Below are 17,660 nucleotides of genomic sequence, written 5' to 3'. Positions count from 1 at the left end.
CACCACATGAGAACGGTTTCTCATCAGCGAGTATATTCTGGTGTTTTCTTCTATCAGAAGGTTTTACCACATACGAATGGTCGCTCTGCTGTGTGGATCTTCTGGTGTGAGATTAGTGTACACTTATCAATGAAGCTTTTTCCTTAGCCAGTTCATATAAATGATTTGTAACCTAGGTGGATTTTCTGCTGACATGAGAGTCATTTTCCCCTAATTAAACATTTTCCACATTTGGTACATGAGAAGGGTCTCTCACCAGTGTGTATATTTTGGTGTTTTGTGAGATTTTGCAACCAAAAGAAGTGTATTTAAATGCCTATGTGGATTCTATTTAGTTATTTATTTATTAGAATGTCTTAATTATTGCCTATAAGGGCAACCATGCTGCGTAGTTTACAATAATGCATACATAATTAAAACAAAAGACATTAATATTTACATAGCATCATACTACTGACCATAGCGAACAAATACAACATAATAAAAAGCAATACAAATACAATATAAAATAAGAGAAAAACAGACAAGCACATTAGATCATGAGAAAGCCATTTTGAAATATTAATTTTTCAATTTTTTATTAAAAAGATTATAATCTGTGATCTCCAGGATTTTCTGGTACTGTGAGAGGTATACTTCTGCAGTGAAGGTTTTCTTATGTTCAAAACATGGAAATGGTCTTGCGACAGGATATATTGTTTCATGTCTAGTAAGGTCACTCTTCATAAGGAAGCTTTTATTACAATCCCATCATGAAAATTGTTTCTCCCCTGTGTGACTTCTCTGGTGAGATATTAATCTATCTTTCACAATAAAACTTTTTTCACATTCAGAACATGAGAATGGTCTCTCACCAGTGTGTATATTTTGATGTCTTCTGAGGGATGCCTTCTGAAGGAAGCTTTTCCCACACTCACTACATGTAAATGATTTGTTACCTGTATGGATTTTCTCATGTTGTGAGAGGTGTGTCTTCCTAAGGAAACATTTTCCACATTTAGTACATGAGAATGGTTTCTCCTCTGTATGGATTTTCTGGTGTTCTGAGAGGTGTGTCTTCCTAAGGAAACATTTTCCACATTTAGTACATGAGAATGGTCTCTCTCCTGTGTGGATTTTCTGGTGAGATATTAGCATATATTTATTAATGAAGCTTTTCTCACATTCAGAACATGAAAATGGTCTCTCTCCTCTGTGGATTTTCTGGTGAGATATTAACAAATACTTGCTAACGAAGCATTTGCCACATTCAGAGCATGAGAAAGGTCTCTCACCAGTGTGTATCGTTTGATGTCTTTGAAGGGTTGCCTTCTGAGGGAAGCTTTTCCCACACTCAGTGCATGTAAACAGTTTGTCACCTGTGTGAATTTTCTCATGAAGTGAGAGGTATGTCTTCCTAATGAAACGTTTGTCACATTTAGAACACGAGAATGGTTTCTCTCCAGTGTGGATTTTCAGGTGCGAAATTAGCGTGTACTTACTAATGAAGGTTTTCTCACACTCAGTACATGAAAAAGGTTTGTTGCCTGTATGGATTTTCTGGTGTTGGGAGAGTTCTGCCTTCCTCATAAAACAGTTTCCACATTTAGTACATAAGAATGGTTTCTCCCCTGTATGGATTTTCTGGTGTTCTGAGAGGTGTGTCTTCCTAAGGAAACATTTTCCACATTTAGTACATGAGAATGGTCTCTCTCCTGTGTGGATTTTCTGGTGAGATATTAGTATACATTTATTAATGAAGCTTTTCTCACATTCAGAACATGAGAATGGTCTCTCTCCTCTGTGGATTTTCTGGTGAGATATTAGCAAATACTTGCTAACGAAGCATTTGCCACATTCAGAGCATGAGAAAGGTCTCTCACCAGTGTGTATCATTTGATGTCTTTGAAGGGTTGCCTTCTGAGGGAAGCTTTTCCCACACTCAGTGCATGTAAACAGTTTGTCACCTGTGTGAATTTTCTCATGAAGTGAGAGGTATGTCTTCCTAATAAAACGTTTGCCACATTTAGAACATGAGAATGGTTTCTCTCCAGTGTGGATTTTCAGGTGCGAAATTAGCTTGTACTTACTAATGAAGGTTTTCTCACACTCAGTACATGAAAAAGGTTTGTTGCCTGTATGGATTTTCTGGTGTTGGGAGAGGTCTGCCTTCCTCGTAAAACACTTTCCACATTCAGTACATGAGAATGGTCTCTCACCTGTGTGTATTTTCTGATGTGATATTAGCATACACTTCCTAATGAAGCTTTTTGTACATTGAGAACATGAAAATGGTCTCTCACCAGAGTGTATTTTTTGGTGCTGTCTAAGAGCATCCTTGGACATGAAACTTTTGCTACATACATTGCATGGAAAGTCTCTCTGTTTTGTGTGTGTTCTTATCGGGACATTTAGATTTTTCTTCTGGCTGAAGCTTTTCCCACATTTATTGCACAGAAATGGAGTTTGGAGTGGGTGCGATTTCTGGCGCAATATTAAATGAGTTTTCTTACCAAAACATTTTCCACATGAGTCACACAGAAAGGATTTTTTCCCTTTCCCCTCCCTCTGGTGGAGGTCAGAAGTCATTTGATCACTGTTATTACTTTGGAAGGGTTTCTCTGCTCTCAGCTGTCTCTGCCACTCAGGAATGACTGCAGGTTCTCGCTGCTTCTCATGTGATTTCTGCTCACTCTTGCTTGTGTTTCTCCTCTCTGTTCCCTGGGAAATATTCACAAAGATATTTCCTGATTCTCTTGGGATCAATTCTGCTTCCTCAGAATATTCTTTTTGGTGGTTCTTCTCCTTTTTTATATTCCGTGTGATCGCATCACTTGCTGGTGATAAAAGAAAGCATTAATCACATATTAGTTATCATGCCAATGGTTCTTAACCCATAATCACTGCTCTGGAATTGTCACACAGTGATACAGCTGCACATCTCTGACCAGGAGCGATCCGGGAAACTACAGACCGGTTAGCCTGACTTCAGTGCCAGGAAAAATAGTGGAAAGTGTTCTAAATATCAAAATCACAGAACATATAGAAAGACATAGTTTAATGGAACGAAGTCAGCATGGCTTTATGCAAGTCAAGTCTTGCCTCACAAATCTGCTTCACTTTTTTGAAGGAGTTAATAAACATGCGGATAAAGGTGAACTGGTAGATGTAGTGTATTTGGATTTTCAGAAGGCGTTTGACAAAGTTCCTCATGAGAGGCTTCTAGGAAAAGTAAAAAGTCATGGGATAGGTGGCGATGTCCTTTCGTGGATTACAAACTGGCTAAAAACAGGAAACAGAGAGAAGGAATGTTACAATTCCTGCCCGTGGAGCCCATCTCGCGAGGCCTCTCCACTCACCCGTGCTGCTGACCACCCAAGCGGCCAGGAGGCTGCCGCTACTGCCGCATTCGCGGCCTGGTGCCGCCGCTGAGCCTCTGCTGCCGACTCCTCTTTAAGTGGCAGGAGCCGCTGCTGGGATCCCCGCCTTGTGGCAGGGAAGCCGCGGACCTCACTCTTCTTCGCATCCTAGTGCTGCTGCTTCCGACACCGGGACCTCTGCGGCAGGCTGCTGCCATCTCTATGCGGCCTGGAGGCCGCGCCATTTGGCTGTCCTTGTGGCGTAGAGACGCCGCCGAAATCCTTCCTTGAGCGGCGGGGGAAGCTGCTGCCGCCCTGATATCATCCTGCGGCCTGGAGGCCTTCTTCTGAAGCCTGCCTAATCTGCCTGCGTCTGTGCAGTGAGGCTACCGCTGTCCAGGGTGCTGCGTCATCTCTAGGCCCTCCTCTAGGTGCCGGAGCGTGCCTCTTCAGTCCATTTAAAGGGCCAGTGGCGGGAAAAGCCTGAGGCCCTACAGGAAGTCCTCCAGTTCATTTCCTGGTTCAGCCCTATTAAAGGGTTTCTCTTCAGTTTCTCGTAGCCTTCGGATCGAGTCTCACAGTCGTCTGTTCGGTCCAGGTCCTCCGTGGTCTTCTCCTGCTTTGACGGCTCCGTCTTCATTTTCCTGATGTCCTGGTCTTCAGTCATCTTGATGTTCCCTGTGTCCTGAAGCTCCTCTGTCTTGATGTTCCTGATGTCCTGGTCTCATCCCTTGTCGGAGGCTCCTTCATCCGTATCTTCAGATGTCTCCATGTTCCTGATGTTCTTTGTCCGTACCTCCAGATGTCTCCATGTCCCAATGTCCGATGTTCCTTCCTTGGTTCCTTGATGTCCACTTTCCCGGCGTGCCATTGTCGTGGTCCGTGACCAGTCCACAGGCGGGCTGTGTAGGGCGCCTCATGGTACAAGGACATTTTCACCTGAGTCTTCGTCTACATTGCCTTGATCCTTCGTCTTCGTCTACAGTGCCCTCGCCTGAGTCTTCATCCAGAGTCTTCCATGTTTCAAGGTCTCTGTCTGCCCTCGTCCTCTGCCCGGCCTGCTGCCTATTGCCGTTACGCAGCGGCAGGTCCGAAAGGGCTTGGAACGGTCGGAGGACTGTTCATTGACCACCATTGCGTTGCTGGTCTTCCTGAGGCATGCAGGTCCAGTAGAGGGTCAGACCTTCAGTCTATTTGTCTTCGTTCCAGTCTTGTTCTGTTTTTGCTCTGCCCATGCTTGCATCAGCTCACCTCTTGCTGTGTTCTCGGGGCTCCTCCCTGAGCAGCGTGGCGATCCAAGGGCTCACATCTCCCGCCAGAAGCGACTGTGCCTCAGTGCTCATAACAGGAATAAATGGACAATTTTCTCAGTGGAAGGGAGTGGGCAGTGGAGTGCCTCAGGGATCTGTATTGGGACCCATACTTTTCAATATATTTATAAATGAAAGAAATACGACAAGTGAGGTAATCAAATCTGCAGATGATACAAAATTGTTCAGAGTAGTTAAATCACAAGATTGTGATAAATTGCAGGAAGACCTTGTGAGACTGGAAAATTGGGCATCCAAATGGCAGATGAAATTTAATGTGGATAAGTGCAAGGTGATGCATATAGGGAAAAATAACCCATGCTATAATTACACAATGTTAGGTTCCATATTAGGAGCTACCACCCAAGAAAGAGATCTAGGCATCATAGTGAATAACACATTGAAATCGTCGGTTCAGTGTGCTGCGGCAGTCAAAAAAGCAAACAGAATGTTGGGAATTATTAGAAAGGGAATGGTGAATAAAACGGAAAATGTCATAATGCCTCTGTATCACTCCATGGTGAGACCGCACCTTGAATACTGTGTACAATTCTGGTCGCCGCATCTCAAAAAAATATAGTACAGAGAAGGTACAGAGAAGGGCTACCAAAATGATAAGGGAAATGGAACAGCTCCCCTATGAGGAAAGACTAAAGAGGTAGGGACTTTTCAGCTTAGAGAAGAGACGACTGAGGGGGGATATGATAGAGGTGTTTAAAATCATGAGAGGTCTAGAACTGGTAGATGTGAATCGGTTATTTACTCTTTCGGATAATAGAAAGACCAGGGGGCACTCCATGAAGTTAGCATGGGGCACATTTAAAACTAATCGGAGAAAGTTCTTTTTTACTCAACGCACAATTAAACTCTGGAATTTGTTGCCAGAGGATGTGGTTAGTGCAGTTAGTATAGCTGTGTTTAAAAAAGGATTGGATAAGTTCTTGGAGGAGAAGTCCATTACCTGCTATTAATTGACTTAGAAATAGCCACTGCTATTACTGGCATCAGTAGCATGTGTTGAGATCGTGGATCCTTGGCCGGCTAGAGGATGATGATACTGCACTGGGGGAAGGCCCTTGGCGAAGGTCGTAGCTGGGAGGCGGATCTGAGTCAGGAGACCACAGAACTTCACCACTGGAAGCCCGAGATCCCCCCGGGAGGAGCCCTTGGGGACCCGGGCCACTTGGATTTAGGCGGGGCCTCCTGGAAAAGAAAGTTCAAGAGAAGTCCAAGTCGAGGCAGGCGGCAGTGGAGCAAAACGTGGAAGCAACCAGTAATCAGGGCAGGAGGCAGACAGCAGTAACCAGAGACAAGCCAGAGGTCGAGACGGGCAGCACCGGGGACGTACCAAGTCAGGAGCCAGGAAGACAGGCCAAAGAGAAGCAGGAACAAACTGGAACAGAGGCAAGCTTGAGCAGGAACAAGGCTGGAGCAGGAACAAAGACAAGCAACGTGAAACTCTAACGAGACGACCCATTGCAAGGCAGAGTGAGGCTGGCTGCAGGGTTTAAATCCCTGCCGGCGTCTGACGTCCTCTCGGAGGCGGAGCCATTTTCCCCGTGCTGGCCCCTTTAACTTCAGAGCCCCTGCGTGTGCACGCTCCTAGGGGGGCGGGGCCAGCCAGAGAATGGTGGCGGTGTCTCCCTCGCAGAGGGAGCGCCGCAAGAAGGAGCCAGCAAGGCCCGATAAGGCCTCAGAAACGCCGTGGTTGCTTGGAGCAGCCCCAAGGTAGGAAGAGGAACCGGGACTGTAACAGCATGGAATAGACTTAGATTTTGGGTACTTGCCAGGTTCTTATGGCCTGGATTGGCCACTATTGGAGACAGGATGCTGGGCTTGATGGACCCTTGGTCTGACCCATGAGAAGTATGCCTGAACAGAAAACCAACATGGAGAAGGAAATCCCCAGAAGCCTCTGTGTGTCTTTGGCCTGCCTGGGCTGAATGGACTGAGTGACTTTCTGAGCATGGATATCTGTAGAGGCAGACAAGCTGGCACCAGACAGGTGATGTCTATTCATAGAGTCACCACAGGGGAGCTTCAGGCACCATTCTCAGGAGTTTGTAATCCACACAGTTACAGACGTGTTGATTGTCTTTACAAGTAAGAGTTTAACAGAACAAAGAAAGTCATGGGAAATGGGCTACACATCCTGGGAAGCCAATCAGGATAGTTAGGGATGATTTAATCATGCATTTGACATTACAACTTATGTAAATGATTCTTTGGGCAGTCATGCAAGTCTAGAAGCTTCCACAATATTGTATGTTATCTATAAAAGAAGGGTCACTTCCTATATATGAGGAGATGCTGGTCAGATTGTAAGACGAAGGGCACCCAGTACCCAGCATCTCCCGAGAACACTTATATTGACTAATAAACATACATTATACTTTTACTGAGTCTAAGGGTTCTTGTGTCCCTGGCCATAAGCAGAGAGTAAGCTTTACATTTTTGGCACCTGAACAGGGATTTGATAGCTGTGGCTATCTATGAAATTTTTTTTTTGCTTTACATGTGGCTATGGCTATCTATTGTGGGGTCTTGCATCTGATTCTGCGGGCAGGCTCAGATCCAGCACTAATACTCGGACCAATCTTGTCCGAAGGCTGTTCCCAGATAAAGATTTCTGGATGTTTGATGTGTTTCCCAGATAAAGATTTCTGGATGTTTGATGTGTTTCTCAGATAAAGATTTCTGGATGTTTGATGTGTTACCCAGATAAAGATTTCTGGATGTTTGATGTGTTACCCAGATAAAGATTTCTGGATGTTTGAAGTGTTACCCAGATAAAGATTTCTGGATGTTTGAAGTGTTACCCAGATAAAGATTTCTGGATGTTTGAGTGTTACCCAGATAAAGATTTCTGGATGTTTGATGTTTTTCCCAGATAAAGATTTCTGGATGTTTGATGTGTTTCCCAGATAAAGATTTCTGGATGTTTGATGTGTTTCCCAGATAAAGATTTCTGGATGTTTGATGTGTTTCCCAGATAAAGATTTCTGGATGTTTGAAGTGTTACCCAGATAAAGATTTCTGGATGTTTGAAGTGTTACCCAGATAAAGATTTCTGGATGTTTGAAGTGTTACCCAGATAAAGATTTCTGGATGTTTGATGTGTTTCCCAGATAAAGATTTCTGGATGTTTGATGTGTTACCCAGATAAAGATTTCTGGATGTTTTTCCCAGATAAAGATTTCTGGATGTTTGAAGTGTTACCCAGATAAAGATTTCTGGATGTTTGAAGTGTTACCCAGATAAAGATTTCTGGATGTTTGAAGTGTTACCCAGATAAAGATTTCTGGATGTTTGATGTGTTTCCCAGATAAAGATTTCTGGATGTTTGATGTGTTACCCAGATAAAGATTTCTGGATGTTTTTCCCAGATAAAGATTTCTGGATGTTTGATGTGTTTCCCAGATAAAGATTTCTGGATGTTTGATGTGTTACCCAGATAAAGATTTCTGGATGTTTTTCCCAGATAAAGATTTCTGGATGTTTGATGTATTTCTGGATGTTTGAGTGTTACCCAGATAAAGATTTCTGGATGTTTGATGTGTTACCCAGATAAAGATTTCTGGATGTTTGATGTTTTTCCCAGATAAAGATTTCTGGATGTTTGATGTGTTTCCCAGATAAAGATTTCTGGATGTTTGATGTTTTTCCCAGATAAAGATTTCTGGATGTTTGAGTGTTTCCCAGATAAAGATTTCTGGATGAAGTTTTGTTTATTGCATAGTGATACCTAGGAACAGAGGTTTCTGATTTCTGGAAGAAAACAAAAGTAATACCCGGAAGATGTGAGTACACCCCATGGGAAGACAAGATCTGTAAGTAGTTAATCATGCCTATATAATTAATTTGCAAATGTAATTTTTTAGGTAAGTAAAAGATTTCTTTTTGGCCAATTGCAAACAACAGTGCACTATTTTTTTTTATCTACTTTGGGGACGCCTATTGTAGACCATTCTATTTAAGGAGTACTTATTAAGAGTGATTGTGAATTATTTGTCTGTATATTTGTTACTAAAATGTGTACTGGAAAAACAACAATAGTATAAGTTGTAAGTCGAAGTGTTGGGAAAGTATAATTTGCACTCTGGTTTTTTATTTTATGTCTGATTGTTATAGCAGTTCCAGCATTTGAAAGGGCACTGGGAGCTGGAGAGTTAACTGGGTTGACAGGTAAAGAGAAAGCGGGAGGGTGTAAAGCTCCAGGCAATTCATATGGGTAATAGGACACAGTGGGCGAGAACTGATTTACCTGACTGGCTTTTGTTTAAAAGGTATAAACAGACAATGCAGGAATTAAAGTTGTGCACAGTAAGCGAATTTAATTTAGTAGATTCTTTTACAAAGTTTGGTTTCGTCAGCTTTCTCTGGCTGGCTAACTTTGAATTTGGGTAGAAGCTCATAATATTGGGTTTGCAAACACTAAACTTAAAAGATTTTAGAGCAGACATAAAAGATATACTGCACTTTTTTTTCTTCCATTCGCTGACAGGGAGTCATCTAGTAGATAATAGAAAAGCTCATGGAAACCAACTCTCTTGCTAAATTGGTTTACGTATGTGGAAGAACAGTCGTTAGATAAACATTTGCAAGTCTTTGATCTATGGTATAGACAAAGATTCTGCCCTATCCTTTCAGGTGACTGTAGTGCTGATATCCAGCACTACAGATTTAAAACAAACTGCAGGAAGCGGTTTTTCCTCTGAGCGCACGGTCAGGCTACAGAAGCCGTTGCCGGGGGGGGGGGGAATGTGGCGAAGACAACTCACGTGCAGGCCGAGGCAATGTCGGCGGGTGAAAAGCGAGCACTCGTAACCGAGCGCCCGCCTTCCTAACGCGCGCTCGGCCACCGCTCCTGGGCGCGCGACGCATTAAAAAAAAAGGAGGAACCTGTGCCTTCCTAGTGCCTCCTCCGCATCAGGCACCCGGGAGAAGGGAAAACGGACGCTCGGTCTCACGTGCGCAGCCACGGGTTAGGGAAATGGGACACTGGTAAACTGGGCGTCCCTCTCCCGAACCTGACTGCCCTCGAGGTTTTGGGGGGTTTTTTTTTTTATTATTATTATTATTATTCTCCAGGTTGCTGCTTTCTGTGGCTCCTCTGACTTAATATTGCCGTGCTATTAAGTCGGAGGAAGCGCAGAAAAGCAGTCTTTTCTGCTTTTTTTTAGTTCTTCATTTGGGGCTCCTCAAACCCTAATGACAGCTCCAGTGCCGGCGGTAATTTTCGAGAGTTAAAATGTGCGCACGGTTATTTCTTACATCGGGGGAGGGGGGGTTACTAGCTAACAGCCTCGTCAATGTGGAATTTACATTTCATGATCGTGACTTGTTACACGCTGGTTTGGACGTGCGTTGTGGATGCGCCAATCCCCTTATTGCATAAACGGCCAGGGACAGGTGTCCAAGGCGCCGCGTCCCACCGTGGGGGTTAACCTGGGCGCTGGAGTGAGCGCACCGTATCGCACCGGCCTGATAGTGGGGGTTCAAAAGAGGATTGGACAGGCTTCTGAAGGAAAAGTCCAATAACCAGTTATTATCCAGGTAGGATTGGGATACAAGAAATAGGTCAACTATTGACACCTGACAGGCACTTGTGACCTGGCCTGGCCACCGTCGGGCACAGGACCTTGGCCTGACCCAGCTGGGCACTTCTTATGTTCTTAGCCTTGAGGCTGAGATATTGAAATATATGTAAATCTGTTCTGAGTCTCTCGGCAGGAACATGGATAAATAAATTTCGGACTGACTGCCAGGGGCTGCTCTGAAGTGAAAAAGACCCAAGCCACCAATCTCAAGAAAAAAGTCACAAACCACCCTCAGTACATCAGGCCCCTGGGTCTGCTAAAAATGCAGATAACACAATCCTTACCCAGGGAGCTCAGGGTCTCGTAATTCTCCTTCATCACCTCCCTGTAAAGCTCCTTCTGCCCTTCATCTAAATACCCCCACTCCTCCTGGGAGAAAGAGACAGCGATGTCCTCAAACGTCACCGGCACCTGAAACACAAACCAGAAACACTCAGGGACTCGTGGAGGGGCTCAGGGTGCATTAGATCTCAGCTGGATTTATTCTCCTGACGTTTTATCATGGAACAGAGGACGCCAGGACCCCTCTCTTCCCGGGGACTGCCAGACTTGTTCCCCTCTGGGTCTGCCCCTATATTCAGTTTCCTCCATGGAGCCCAGGGATGCAAATCAAACTGCAAAAAAGATTTGCTAATACCGGTGACAGAGAATATCAAACTTCAATGCCTCCATAAATCACTGTATAATAAAGCAGAAGCTGTAACAGCGCATCAGGGCTTAATTTGTCAGGGAATTGCCTGGAGCGTAGTTCTGCCTCCTACATCTTTTCAGATAGGGAGAGTCAGACGTTTATCCCCTGTTTCTGCTGAGATAGGGAGAGTCAGATGTAAGAGGCAGCAGAGCCGGGGGCATTGTGCTGTAATTTTTTCCCTCCGGGCATCCTATAGGGAAGAAGGGAGGAGACAGCGCAGAGAAAAACCACTCTGCATCATAATCCAGCCCCTCCCTGCCCCTCCCATTCCCCCCCTAGGAGAGGATAGTGTGATCCTGAGGCAAACATTGCAGAGCAAAGAACTGACACAACTGATCTATTTATAATTACCCAATTACCCAATTTATTTATCCTCATTTTGAACTAATTTCCTGCAACTGTATCAAATAAATCTGGTGTTGAAAGTGTATAGGAGGTGCTGTTTCCCTGCATGCCTTCTGATCTGCTGCTGCTGGCTGTGAGGGGGATGTAGAAGCTGGATTGTGGGAGCTGAAACCTAGATGGCTCATGGTGACTTCTAGAGTCCTCTGCTGGGGCTGCTGAGAGAAACATTCAGATGAGCCTTCAAGTTCTCTGCTGCTAGAAAGAGTACAGGAGCTGTGAAAGCTGAAACCTGGATAGCTCACAGTGCCCTCTACAAAAAACAGACTATCAGGGATATTACTTTTTTTTTTTAATAATAAAAAGGTTTAAAATTCTTATTTTTATTTTTTTACAAATCAAACAATTTTTTAAAAAAATAGCACAAGCAATTTAGACTCCACATTGCATTTATAACCATCTAATAAGTTAAAGCTTGTGCATACATGTAGGAGGAAGTGGTGTCCGTCTGTCTGTGTGCAGCAGAGGACTGGAAGGCTCATCTGCATTCTTCTCCCAGCAGCCCCAGCACAGCTCTCCAGAGGACTGTACACCGTGTAGATTACTGCTGATGTTAGTTTGGGACTGTACACCGTGTAGATTACTGCTGATGTTAGCTTGGGACTGTACCCCGTGTAGATTACTGCTGATGTTAGCTTGGGACTGTACCCCGTGTAGATTGCTGCTGATGTTAGTTTGGGACTGTACACCGTGTAGATTACTGCTGATGTTAGCTTGGGACTGTACCCCGTGTAGATTACTGCTGATGTTAGTTTGGGACTGTACACCGTGTAGATTACTGCTGATGTTAGCTTGGGACTGTACCCCGTGTAGATTGCTGCTGATGTTAGTTTGGGACTGTACACCGTGTAGATTGCTGCTGATGTTAGCTTGGGACTGTACACCGTGTAGATTACTGCTGATGTTAGCTTGGGACTGTACACCGTGTAGATTGCTGCTGATGTTAGCTTGGGACTGTACACCGTGTAGATTGCTGCTGATGTTAGCTTGGGACTGTACCCCGTGTAGATTACTGCTGATGTTAGCTTGGGACTGTACACCGTGTAGATTGCTGCTGTTAGCTTGGGACTGTACACCGTGTAGATTACTGCTGATGTTAGCTTGGGACTGTACACCGTGTAGATTGCTGCTGATGTTAGCTTGGGACTGTACACCGTGTAGATTACTGCTGATGTTAGCTTGGAACTGTACACCGTGTAGATTGCTGCTGATGTTAGCTTGGGACTGTACACCGTGTAGATTGCTGCTGATGTTAGCTTGGGACTGTACCCAGTGTAGATTACTGCTGATGTTAGCTTGGGACTGTGCCCCGTGTAGATTACTGCTGATGTTAGCTTGGGACTGTACCCAGTGTAGATTACTGCTGATGTTAGCTTGGGACTGTACCCCGTGTAGATTACTGCTGATGTTAGCTTGGGACTGTACCCAGTGTAGATTACTGCTGATGTTAGCTTGGGACTGTACCCCGTGTAGATTACTGCTGATGTTAGCTTGGGACTGTACACCGTGTAGCTTGCTGCTGATGTTAGCTTGGGACTGTACCCAGTGTAGATTACTGCTGATGTTAGCTTGGGACTGTACCCAGTGTAGATTATTTATTTATTTATTTAAAATTTTTATATACCGACGTTCATCCGGGATATCACATCGGTTTACAGTGTAACTGAAACAGGCGCCTGGGATGGCGGTTTACATCGAACAGATATAACGAATTTAACATATGAACAAATGAGGAGGGGGAAAAGAGGAGGGAAATAATTAAAATTTATGAGCAAAATTTACAAATATATATAGAGTATCACTATGTACAAAGTATTCATAAATACAGCAATGCCATGGAAATACAATTGTGTAGAGTTATAAGGGAGGAGGGGGGATGGGGAGGGGGTGGGGGGTGTAGGAGGGGAGATGGGGTGGATGGGGTAAAAGGAGAAGGCGAGCTGAGAAATCAGGAGAAGGTAAGAGGACTGAACAGGTAGGGGGCGAAGGAGGAATTTAGAGGTGGGAGTGAGGAATGGGGGAGAGGGAAGGAGAGTATGGGTGTGAGTGTGAAAGTGGGGGAATTAGGTGTATGCTTTGGTGAAGAGCCAGGTCTTTAGCTTACGTTTGAATGTTTTTGTGCATTCTTCTTGTCGTAGTTCGACAGGCATTGCGTTCCAAAGGGTGGGCCCGGCGATAGAGAGCGCTCGGGCTCTCGTGGAGGTAAGTTTGTAATGTTTGGGAGAAGGTGTAGGCATGGAGGCGAGGTGTTGGTGTCTGATGGGCCTGTTGGATTGGTGGAGGCGGAAGGATTCGTTGAACCAGTTCATTTCAGGGTTGTATAAAGCCTTGTGGACAAGGGAGAGAGTCTTATATTGGATGTGTGATGCAATTGGGAGCCAGTGTAGGTCTTTTAATACCGGTGTGATATGGTCATTTCTGCGTGAGTTAGTCAGGATCCGGGCTGTTGTGTTTTGTAATATTTGAATGGGTTGAATGGCATTGTTCGGTAGGCCAAGGAGGAGAGCATTACAATAGTCAGTTTTGGCAAAGATGGTGGTTTGAAGAACTGTGCGGAAGTCGGGGGGATGTAGTAGGGGTTTTAGTTTTTTTTAGGGAGTGTAGTTTAAAAAAGCCCTCTTTTAGTATATTGCTGATGAATTTCTTAAGCGTGAGATTACTGCTGATGTTAGCTTGGGACTGTACACTGTGTAGATTACTGCTGATGTTAGCTTGGGACTATACACTGTGTAGATTACTGCTGATGTTAGCTTGGGACTGTACACTGTGTAGATTACTGCTGATGTTAGCTTGGGACTGTACACTGTGTAGATTAATGCTGATGTCTTTCCAGGCCACCACGAGGAGGAGGAGCTGAAGGACCCCGCCTTGTGATGTGCTGAGTGGATCCTCTCTGCTTGTACATGTGCAGTGCATGTGATGAGTGTTCAGGTCTCTCAGTCAGGGGTTCAGTCATGTTTTGAATTTCTTGAATGATAACCCTTGAAGTTAGCAGCACTTTATGAACTGTATTATTTTAGAGGGACATCCCGGGATGGGTGTGATCCACTGAGGATAAATACAGTTACCCAGGTAAAGTTATGCGGGGGAATACGGGACAGGGATTTTTTTTTTTTTTTTTTTAACTGCCAGGTTCACCCTGCAAATCTTAGCCGAGTAGAGCAAATCTCAGTATTCAGCAGCTAAAACGTAACCACACCCTCCGGCACCCCCCTCTTTTTATCCAGCTAAATTGTATTCATGTAAAATGAGCAAAACGGAGCCCGTCAACAGGGGGAGCTATTCAAACCTCCGGCTCGACTCAAAAGGTTGCCCTGGCAAACGCATTGAATCTGGAGATTACAGGGGACAAATCCTCTCCATCCAGGGCTCTCTGTGTACAAAGGAAGAAGTCACAGAGGGATAAAGCAGAGATTTTGCAGGAAGCAGAAACTGAGAGTCAAAATGCCAGAGGAGGAGAAGCAGGAAGAAGAGCCTGAGGGTCTACAAGGAATAAAGAGGCCAAGGAATGGATTCAGCCTGTGGGGTGGGATCAGTCCCAGGCTGTATCCCCTGCCCCCCTCCTACCTGCTGAGCAGAAAGCCCTGCAGCCATTCTCCTGCCCCTTCTCCAGAGCAGGATTTCCAGCCCTGGCTCCCTCCCTGCACGGTCCCTGGGGTGGGGGATGGGATCAGTCCCAGGCTGCATCCCCTGCCCCCCTCCTACCTGCTGAGCAGAAAGCCCTGCAGCCATTCTCCTGCCCCTTCCCCAGAGCAGGATTTCCAGCCCTGGCTCCCTCCCTGCACGGTCCCTGGGGTGGGGGATGGGATCAGTCCCAGGCTGCATCCCCTGCCCCCCTCCTACCTGCTGAGCAGAAAGCCCTGCAGCCATTCTCCTGCCCCTTCTCCAGAGCAGGATTTCCAGCCCCGGCTCCCTCCCTGCACGGTCAAGGTTTTCAGCTTCCGGTCTCAGCACAACGACGTTCCATACACGGAGCCCCGCCCCCTTCCAGCAGGAAGTGACATCACCAAGGAAGAGGAAGTGGGAACTGCAGCCGCTGCACAAGAAACTTTTAGAAACAAAAACTTATTGGTAGAAAAAGACCCTATGGCCCTTCTAGTTGGAATGGACGCTGGGAAATGTAGTCCTGCACTGTCTTTCCTCAGGCTGAGTTTTATGGGAAATGTAGTCCTAGGGCTTGGGTTGTTGCAATTGGCTGATTAATAAAGCCAAGTCCAGTTCCGTTCATAAAAACCAAAATGGATAACTCTGCAGCCTCTCAGAGAGATTGGGGAGCAGGGGGAGGGGAAACAGGAGGGAGGGAGACTGGGAAGGATCAGGGAGAGGGTAAGGAAGAGAGAGGATGTGAGAGAGAGAGAGCCCCCCCTCTTGAAGGGGTCTGAACGCTTCAACCTGACAAAGGACTTCATGTACCAGAATTCCCTGCTTCATGATGGATTTACTTACAGTCTGCAATACAGCTGTAGTTAGGACATTGAGAAACTCTCTGTCAGCACATTGCACATTTTCATTTTTTTTGGCTTCGCTGTTCTTATTCTCTGATAAGCTTTCACTGCTGTAACCTAGATTAGAACAATGGATGTATTATGTGATGGGCTGTATTACTGCAGACTCGCGAATTCCTTTCCAGAACTGCAAGTCCCAGCAGCCTCTCCTGCAGAACATGGGAGAAGTTTCACGAAAGTTCCAGGGTGTCTAGGGAGGGGGTCAGTAGCCCCTTCAGCCGGAATATGCTTGCTCAGCAATGCTTAGAACGCATGTGTAAAAGATAAGAACTGTAAAGTGCATAAGAGTCTGCTCCTGAAGGGGAGGGGCATGCAGTTGTACTGAGCCTTTGTCTTAGCTGCATCTTGCTGGCAATAAAAGTCTATCTTTACGGATCAGTTGTCTGGACCTCCTTACTGACTAAAAAGAGACGGTTACATTTGGCGAGCCAGCCAGGAGGTACCGGGGACGAAGATGAAATCGTTGAGGCTCAACCTCTTCCCCCAGGAACGTCTGCACAAAAAGCTGAACTAATTGCCCGTACTCGAGCTCTGCAGTTGGCAGAAGGACAAACTGTAAATATCTATACAGACTCTAAATATGCCTTCCTTACAATTCAAGTGCATGGAGCATTATAGAGGGAAAACAATTGAACAATGCATCAGAAGTACGTGAATTACTAGACGCAGTTTGGCTGCCTCGCAAGGTGGCTGTAATGCATTGCAAAGCACACACCAGGAAATCAAACCCTATTGTCAAGGAAATCAGAGAGCAGATGAAGCAGCAAAAAGGGGCAACTCGGGAACCCTTCCAAGCAGTATTAATTGCATCGAATCATCAGGCTTCAGGCAGTCCTGGAGCTCATCACCAACGACTGCTTTCGCTCTTAAACTCTGGGCAAAACAAAATACCAAAATTATGACTGCAGTATACCAGAATAGATTGGTTTTAGATTATCCTCTGGCCCAGGAAGGAGGGTTTGTGGAACATTTAACCTCTCCAATTGTTGTTTACAGGTAGATGACCAAAACAAGGTTATCCAAGACATCACTGATCGCATGGTCAAGATGGCACACGTCCCTGTCCAGCAGTGGAATAGTGCTTGGGACTGGACCAATGGATTCCGTGGTTGGTTTTCCATGATCGGTGGATTTAAGAGCTTGTTTGTTATCCCAGCCAGTTTAATTCTGTTTTGTCTTTTAGGACCCTGAATTATTCCTTTCTTGCTCAAACCGCCTTCGTCGGGTGATGAAGGACATTGCTGAACGCAAAACAGCCACGCAGCTTCTGTCACTGTACATGTATTCCTCTGAGCCTATAGAACCTGTTTAACCATCCTCATGTTTTATCCTGGGCCATCTTCCCATACATGACAAGTTCGGGCTACAAAGGGGGGTGGAGCCAATAGGGCCCATCCGTCTCAAACCCGTGAAGAAACCATCGGACTGTTTGGGAAATTAGGGCCCCCTGAGAACTCAAATTGCTAATTTTTCTTGTTTCTGTTTCTTTCAGCTCCACAGTTGCGTTGTGATGGTGTGATACTTTTCATAAAGAATGATAAGTATCAAAGGGGGGAATGAAGGGGTCTGAACGCTTCAACCTGACAAAGGACTTCATGTACCAGAATTCCCTGCTTCATGACGGGTTTACTTACAGTCTGCAATACAGCTGTAATTAGGACATTGAGAAACTCTCTGTCAGCACATTGCACATTTTCATTTTTTTTGGCTTCGCTGTTCTTATTCTCTGATAAGCTTTCACTGCTGTAACCTAGATTAGAACAATGGATGTATTATGTGATGGGCTGTATTACTGCAGACTCGCGAATTCCTTT

The 17,660-nt window shown here is 45.2% G+C and overlaps 1 protein-coding gene across 2 annotated transcripts; it reads right to left on the bottom strand.

Annotated features, from left to right (window-relative positions):
- Window positions 1-326: 326 nt before the first annotated feature.
- Window positions 327-15,368, bottom strand: LOC115083572 (gastrula zinc finger protein XlCGF26.1-like). Of its 2 annotated transcripts, none has more exons than XM_029587469.1 (3): window positions 15,185-15,368; window positions 10,533-10,659; window positions 327-2,816 (listed from the first exon to the last, which is right to left on the bottom strand). In XM_029587469.1, the coding sequence occupies exons 1-3, from the start codon at window positions 15,209-15,211 to the stop codon at window positions 751-753; spliced, it is 2,220 nt and encodes a 739-aa protein (XP_029443329.1). In that variant the 5' UTR covers window positions 15,212-15,368; the 3' UTR covers window positions 327-750. The 2 variants fall into 2 exon arrangements, with proteins under 2 accessions (XP_029443329.1, XP_029443330.1); XM_029587470.1 differs by lacking the exon at window positions 15,185-15,368 and adding an exon at window positions 5,610-5,851 and having other exon boundaries at window positions 10,533-10,654.
- Between the last annotated feature and the right edge of the window lie 2,292 nt (window positions 15,369-17,660).

Source organism: Rhinatrema bivittatum, chromosome 2 (genome assembly GCF_901001135.1).
Source record: "Rhinatrema bivittatum chromosome 2, aRhiBiv1.1, whole genome shotgun sequence".
Taxonomy (NCBI): domain Eukaryota; kingdom Metazoa; phylum Chordata; class Amphibia; order Gymnophiona; family Rhinatrematidae; genus Rhinatrema; species Rhinatrema bivittatum.
Note: the sequence above shows the minus strand (reverse complement) of the source record. Positions and strands in the feature narration are given on the sequence as shown.